Source organism: Halichoeres trimaculatus, unplaced genomic scaffold (genome assembly GCF_033239565.1).
Source record: "Halichoeres trimaculatus isolate MK-OKI-2021-1 unplaced genomic scaffold, fHalTri1.1 fHalTri1_scaffold_20, whole genome shotgun sequence".
Lineage (NCBI taxonomy): Eukaryota > Metazoa > Chordata > Actinopteri > Labriformes > Labridae > Halichoeres > Halichoeres trimaculatus.
This window is the reverse complement of record NW_027437198.1, coordinates 16,754,408-16,761,551: the sequence shown is the minus strand read 5'-3', so window position 1 is coordinate 16,761,551 and position 7,144 is coordinate 16,754,408. Positions and strand designations below refer to the sequence as shown.

Below are 7,144 nucleotides of genomic sequence, written 5' to 3'. Positions count from 1 at the left end.
TGTGGTGCTATGATACGACTAACCGGGGATGGAAATGAGAAAAAGACCCCCTGTGGATTATAATGAAGGAGGACAAGAAGTAATAGTAGTAAAAGAAGTACTAGTAGTAGTAGAAGAAGAAGATGATGAAGAAGAAGAAGGAAGTTACCAGAGAAATGGGATAGAAACGGAAGACAACGAGCAGCCAAGTTCATCCAGAGCAACCAGGGAAGGAGAGCACAGTGAGTGTTTACTGTTGTTGTTATTATTATTATTATTATTATTACTAATAATAATAACAATAATAATAAATTAGATTTCTATAGCGCTTTTTAAAGACACTCAAAAACGTCTTATAGAAAAAAAACAACCCATTATGTTTTAAAGGTGCTGTGAGGGCTTGTACACGGAACAAAGAACACTTCAACTCACTGAACTTGGTATGATGAATGTTTTCAATTTTTTTTTTCTCTAAATAGATGGATCCCAACAACCACTGCCAAAGACAAAAACCTTACTTGTGACTTGTGGAAACCAAGAGGGATTCCTGGATCGTGAAAAATTTGAAAATGGTAAAACATATCTTAAACTTTTTGTGATCTTAGTTCTGATGCATAGCATCTACCTTTCTTTTTGTATTAGTTTATCTCCAATGTATGTTACTGTGTGTCCACACTGTTCAGGTGAGGCCTGTATCAAGTGTGGTGATAAATGGCTTCTGCCTCGAGAGTTTGAAGAAAATGGGGGGAGAGGCTCGAGTAAAAAATGGAAAGCGAGTATTTACTGTGAAGATAAACCTCTGCAGTATTGGATTGAGGTAAGCGTTTTATACAGAGCCTTTTGTATCAAAAAAAACAACATTATATCTGCTAAATAAATTTCTTACAATCCCAGAAAAAGCAAATAATGACAAAGGGGTTTAACAGAAGAGGAGCTAAGACTAAAAAGGTACCTCAACATTAGAATTCAAACTACTGTTCATCAAACAGCTGTTAGAGCATTGTTTTTTCTACAATATTCAATGAGCAGAAGAAAAGACCTATACTAAGGGACTCATCGGACAGCTCCTCTGAAGGTTTGTTTCTTTCTTTAAACCAAAATAAAAGTACACAATAAGCTTTATGGATGTTAAGTTTAGCATATGAAAGTATCAGAAGTGTGCATTAAGTTATTTGTTCCCCTTTAGAGCGTCAGAGTGACACTGAGGAGGATGGTCAGGATGAAGACTGGCTTCCAGACAGCAATGAGTTAAGAGCTGAGTCAGAGAGGGAAGAGGAGAGAAGCCCACAGACTGAGAACAGGAGAGACGACTCAGGAGAGGACGTGAGTGAAGAGGAGGAGGAGGATAGGGAAAATGGAAAAATAAGTGGTAGAGATTTGGCTGCTGCTGAAAACATCAATGATGATTCGTTGGGTGATGTACACTTATTAATTGAACTTTATTTACTTTTTTTGTTTTTTTACACAAACTCAATCCAAACACTTTTATGTCAATGTATGACAATTTTGTCTCTTACTTTTCAAGGAAGAGAAATCAAATTATCAAGAGCAGAGATAATTACTCTGAAAAAGAAACTAAAATGTCTTTTAGAAAAGTTTCACTGGTAAGACAAAGAAAAGGTGCGGCATATATTCAGCACTGCTAATTAGAAGAACCAGTAGAGCGTGTTCTGAACGGTCAAAGGCGTAAAATATCAGGACACATGTTGGATGTCATAAAAAGTTCTTATAATTTTATTTTGTTTGACCCACAGCAGCTCTTTCTTCAGATTAAAAAAAGATGAATTCAGTAATCATAGTGGATAAGAACAGTAAGACTTTGGGCATATTTAAAATTGCTTTGACGAGCGTTTGTATGCGTTCTTGTTTCAGACAAGGAGTGACAGTCCGACTAACTCAGAGCAATCAGTGGAAGGTAAGTAAGGATGTTGTAACAAGTCTGACTGAATGAGCAGCTTTCAGTGCGTTAAATCAGTTATTTTATTTTACTTAGAGTCATTGGTCACTATGTTCTGTATCATCAGTATATCTCTGTATGTTATTTCACACAAATAAAAGAGGGGGAAGATCCTACCACTCCACCACCAGCTGACCTCTCTGACTCTGTTACACCATGTGGTCCCTCACTCATCTCTGCTGGCATCTCTGAAGGTGGAAACAGGGGAGAGTCTGAAGAGGAGTCGGCACAGACTGATGAAAGAATAGAAGATATAGAGAGCGAAATCAAAAGTAAAGCAGTAAATTCTTCAGTTCAACAGGAAGCAAACATCAAACCTGAAATCCTGCACCAAGCAGGAGACCCTGATGCTAACCTTACAGCTTCACTTGTTCTGCCTGCCACTGCTCTGAGCACAAGCTGTGGGGAAGGTTAACATCAAATCATTACTCTTCTTTTTAAGTGAAGATAGTTCAAGATTTGAAGGATCATATGTGTTCTCTTTCACAAAGATAACTGATTTATTGTTGTATTCTTGGTGGTGGGCCTCCTACAGAACTTCAGATATCAGAGGTCAGGAGTTTACACACAAAAGAAGCCGCCACCTGCACAGATATATCACAAGTCAGAGCAGTAAAACAGCAGAATGAGTAAGGTCAAACAATTACTTTATCCTGATGAACAACATGTTTTGTTAACATGCTCAGTAATTTGTCTTATCCTCCCCTCAGTGGTTCCCAAGTCTCACCCGACACAGAGTCCTCTGACATGGATGAGGGTCCATCCTCTGGGCCTCCCACCAACTGTTGTCTGGACATGATGGACCCCGATGAGCTGAAAAGGGAGAAATTAAAAATGCAAATCAAGGGGTGTGGCTACAGGAGGAATACTACACTCTGGAAATAAAGAAACACAAAAGGGACCATAAAGAATGACATAATATCACAGCAGCCTTCAAAGTACGCTGATGATCATCTTGACTCAGTGTTAGGAATCTATTTCAGGGAGCAGGTTCAATAAACTCTGAGATGGTTGACTCTTAAATGGAGAACACTGAGTTTTTGTTTCTGAACAGCTGCTCTGAGTTTTTCAACATTAAGTCTGTTCAGTACATCATGGCGACTGCTGATATTCATAAAGTAGGTTCTGCTTCAGTTTAAAGGGGCTGTGAGGAATTTCGAAGTGATCTTGAAAAATTCTCCCTTCTAGATTTATACCTGATTTTAATTTACAACTGAAAATGATGTAGTCAGCGCCAAAGAAGGTTATTTCTAAACGCTATTTAGCTAAACAAGAGTGATAGAGCACAGGCTTAAGGCTAAAACAAGGGCTAAACCGCTTATGTTAATGCTCACTCCAACCCACATGAAACAGTTATTCAGCAGTGGTCTGTTCAAACTTGAGAGTCTATCAATAAAATGAAGAGTGAGGTTACAGGCTGTCAGTAGCGCTACATATGGCTGGCTACTATTGTACGGTACAAACCTACAAAGTTTTTTTGTTGTCATGTCTTAAACAACAGCACAACAAAACTTTGTTTCAAAATAAACATGTGCCTTGCTATGAGTCATATCCTCAAGGTGGTGTGTGCCTCCAGGCCAAAGGCGTTGATGCCATTTACTTTAGACAGATAGTTCTCACAGTCCCTTTAATTTAATTTCAGGGTTAACGGGCTGTTTTACTAAACCTGCTTCCTGGACAGAGAAAACTTGGTGAATAATATATTCTTACATGTGTATAACAGCTCTATCGGACAACTAATCAACAAATAACATCTTGTTTTAATCATGTCCCTGATCGTGTTTTGATGACCACAAATCTTTTTCTGTTTACAGCTTATAAAGAGAAAGACATAACAAGGGAGCTTTCGAACAGGTTTCGATCACTCCAGTTTAAACTAACCAGACCTGTTTAAGAATGAAATAAAGAAAGGAGGAGGAGGCTGATATAAATATCAAAAGACCCCAAAAATGTTGTTTATTCCTGGGCATTTCACATGAAAACATTTAACGTAACCTGTTTTTGTATACATGTATTTACAGTTCAATCCAAACACAAAGTGTTCAACAGCCACAGCCTCTACTCTGTCATGTTTTCCTCCTCTTCCTCTTCCTCCTCTTCGTCATCTTCATCAAAGTATTTGTCCTCTGCGTCTCTGTTGATGATATCCAAATTATCGTAGTCGGGGTTCTCATCCACCTCGCTGTGTGAGAGAGAAAAAATGTGTAATTTATATGATAAAAATAAAAAAACAATAATAATAATCTCCTCAAATCTTTCTCAAAATCAGCAACAGCAAGAGCAGTTTAACTCAGAGTCACTATTTAACTGGTTTATGACTGGTGTGTTAAAGTGACTGAACAAAAAACTGACGGCAAAGGTCAAACAGCGTCACTTCCAATCTTAAAATAGCAACATCATAAAGTCTTTCATAAACATTAGTCATTAACACAGCAGACAAAGTTCAGAGTTTTTATTGTTTCTGCCAACCTGTAATGTAAAGCACTTTGGTATGCCACTGGCTGGTTTAAAAGTGCTATTTAAAGAAAACTGACATTGACATTGACAGAGTAAATTCACCTGTAGTTGAAGTCTTTGTCTTTGCCGTCCAGGAAGCGTTGGTGCATCTGAGTGATGAATTCTTCCCTGAGCAAAGCTTTCTCCTCGGGGCTCGGATCCTGTCCCTTCTGCTGGGGAGACGGATCTGAGCCAGGAGGAAAAGAGAGAGGGGGGCAGAGATGGTTAAGACTGATCGTGAGGGAAACCTGTAGATGGAAGAAAACCTCTTCACTCACTGTCATCTTCATCCTCTTCTTCCTCCTCCCTTGCTCCATCCTCTCTCTCCTGCTCCTCCTGCAGACGGTTCTGAATGAGGCGTTCCTGATAGCTGTTGAGCAGGAGGTGGGCGAGCCCTCCTGTCTCCCCCGCTGGTTGCCCCGGCGCGTTATCCTGCATGGCCTCCTGGGAGCGCTCCAACACCTGAATCACAGGGTGTAAATTTCCTTTAAGCAACTGGTACAACAGAGTACAACTATTAAATGCGCTTTTACCAGGGACCTTTGAAAACCGCACTAGGCGTAAACTTAGTTCCTGGGTAGCTGATCTACCTCTTTAGAAGTCCCTGCTCAGTGAGGGAGCACTTCCAGAAGAGTATTTAAATAACACAAAAAGAGGTCTGCTTTTGATTTCATTTAACCCTAACTTTAAAGTATGAAAGTTCTCTGATGCATCACACACTCACCTCTTCATCAGTCAGGTACTGGCCGATATATTGTTCGTACATTAGCGGCTCTCTCATCCGCATCTGTTCCTCACTAAAATACTGACCCTCTAAAAGAAGAGGATGAGAAGGGAGGTAAAAAGACAGAACACTGTTTTAATTCTTAAGTTCACAAACTTTTGAAGCACTACTTTAAGTTTTTAAGAAAAAACACATGACTGCCAAACTGAAACTGACGTGGAGCTGCAGGAACTCTGGAAGAAAACTTTAAGCAGAGTATTCTGATGCTGGTACCTCTTTGCAGGACTCTGAGGGCAGCATATCGCTGGTTTCTGACCCTGGTTCTGTTGGTGCACCCTGCAGCTCTTCTCTGGATCACTTTGCTGTAGTGCTGAGCCCGGGGGTCTGAGCTCACATGGGCAAACGCTGACAGGTCCTGGGGCTTCAGGCAGGCCTAGAAAAGAGGTGAGGAGTGCAGCAAAAATAGTTACATGTTAAGTTTTTTTTTTTTAGTTATTCTTAAAAAAGTTTCCAGGCTGAGAGTGCAGAAAACCCACAATGCCCTTTCTCAAGTTGCCTTCTTGCAGAAAAGTGATAGCAACAGCAAATATAACATTTGATGGAGACAGAAAGTTGACAGAATGTAGACAATATAGGCAGCCTAACTTTTTTTTTTTTTAATCTTGTAACATTCAGTATTTTGTTTCCTCTCCCACACATGCAGATGTTTAAAGTCCGTCCACATACATGATACCTCTCCAGGAACACCAGAGGCTTGCTCCTGTACTGCTGCTGCAGCTCCTCTCTGCGCTCCTTCAAGCTCAGCTCAGAGTCTCCGATCTGTTGGCTCTTCACGGAGCTCCCACTCTGAGCTATGGCCTCTATCATAGCGTTCACACACCCGAGCTCCGGCTGACTGTTAAACTGAAGAGTTGAGACGTAAATAAAAAAAAATAACTGAGATAGGATTACCTATGTGTTTCCAGAAATAAATGTAAATGAGATTTTGAACATACCTGTGTGTCACGTTGCGTGTCTGTTGGAGGGGAGCACTGCAGTGGATCCTCTGACGATGTTTTCCTTTTTTCTTCATTTTCACTCGTCTTTGTTTGTGTTTTCACAGGAGGGTCGATTTCGCCCCACATTGCAAACAGCCAGCCCCAAATAAACGTCTTTAAACAGAAACAGCAGCTACACGGTGTCGTCTTTTTTTACTGTTTGTTGTCAGTAAAACAAAAAAAAATATGTATAGACGATAAATAACGAAACTGTAAGACTGAAACTGTGAATTAATATCTGTTATTTTCACAAATTTAATTTTCCTGACGTTTGTTTTATATTTTGTTTTGCCGCCATGTTGGTCCGTCACGAACAGTCATCACCTTTTTACTCTCGCGCGAACAAAGGTTCCGCCTTCAGTTATCTCAAGTACATATCGCCCCCTGGTGGTAGCTTTAAAGAAAACACATATGAATATAAAACAGATAAAAAGGATAAACTGTAGAGTATCGCTAATGATGCTAATAACACTTCACATACAAACAGTGCTAATAATACTTAACATACAAACAATGCTAATAATATAATAATACTAATTTTAATACTATCAATAAGAATTCAGAGGGAAAGGCACAACCACAGTTTTAGTATGACTACTTATAAGATGAATTTAAAATTCTGCTACTCCCCTTTATCTTTTTAAACAGCAGGCTTTTTTTTTTTCTGTCCATGGATTTCAAATGTATGTTTTTCAGCCTAAAGGCAAAACTTCAGGGAGATGCACTCCACCAACACCCCAAGTTTGGATCACAGGTGCTCTGTGAGAGGAAACACAGCAAGTGTGTGTGCTCATATGTGTGTATTTGTGTCTGTCAGCTGATTGACTGATTACACCAACAGCTGTGAGTGCTGGACTGGACCATGTATTCAGTGATATCTGACACTAACACACACACATCAGTCAGTCAGCCTGTGGTTGCAGCCTGTAAAGCTGTGAAGCTTCTTTTTAC

General features: G+C 39.8%; 2 protein-coding genes across 2 annotated transcripts; one reads left to right on the top strand and one right to left on the bottom strand.

The window, feature by feature from the left end:
• Nucleotides 1–28: 28 nt before the first annotated feature.
• On the top strand, nt 29–2,399 carry LOC141809373 (sp110 nuclear body protein-like). The gene is made up of 6 exons (XM_074696363.1): nt 29–221; nt 459–551; nt 663–796; nt 1,166–1,302; nt 1,852–1,894; nt 2,038–2,399. The coding sequence occupies exons 1-4, from the start codon at nt 29–31 to the stop codon at nt 1,229–1,231; spliced, it is 486 nt and encodes a 161-aa protein (XP_074552464.1). The 3' UTR covers nt 1,232–1,302; nt 1,852–1,894; nt 2,038–2,399.
• A 1,478-nt stretch (nt 2,400–3,877) lies between these two features.
• On the bottom strand, nt 3,878–6,705 carry ccdc97 (coiled-coil domain containing 97). Its single transcript, XM_074696502.1, has 7 exons — nt 6,152–6,705; nt 5,883–6,059; nt 5,430–5,589; nt 5,157–5,245; nt 4,711–4,894; nt 4,496–4,619; nt 3,878–4,118 (listed from the first exon to the last, which is right to left on the bottom strand). Exons 1-7 carry the CDS (start codon nt 6,278–6,280, stop codon nt 3,995–3,997), a joined length of 987 nt encoding a protein of 328 aa, XP_074552603.1. The 5' UTR covers nt 6,281–6,705; the 3' UTR covers nt 3,878–3,994.
• Between the last annotated feature and the right edge of the window lie 439 nt (nt 6,706–7,144).

What these genes read in the sequence shown, in the direction of transcription:
- LOC141809373 (XM_074696363.1), top strand. Translation starts at nt 29, where the DNA reads ATGGAAATGAGAAAAAGACCCCCTGTGGATTATAATGAAGGAGGACAA. An exon ending in AACCAGGGAAGGAGAGCACA is followed by an intron (nt 222 to 458) that starts GTGAGTGTTTAC and finishes TTCTCTAAATAG; the next exon opens with ATGGATCCCAACAACCACTG. An exon ending in TCGTGAAAAATTTGAAAATG is followed by an intron (nt 552 to 662) that starts GTAAAACATATC and finishes CACACTGTTCAG; the next exon opens with GTGAGGCCTGTATCAAGTGT.
- ccdc97 (XM_074696502.1), bottom strand. Translation starts at nt 6,280, where the DNA reads ATGTGGGGCGAAATCGACCCTCCTGTGAAAACACAAACAAAGACGAGT. An exon ending in TGTTCCTGGAGAGGTATCAT is followed by an intron (nt 5,590 to 5,882) that starts GTATGTGGACGG and finishes CCTCTTTTCTAG; the next exon opens with GCCTGCCTGAAGCCCCAGGA. An exon ending in AGAAGAGGATGAAGATGACA is followed by an intron (nt 4,620 to 4,710) that starts GTGAGTGAAGAG and finishes CTCCTGGCTCAG; the next exon opens with ATCCGTCTCCCCAGCAGAAG.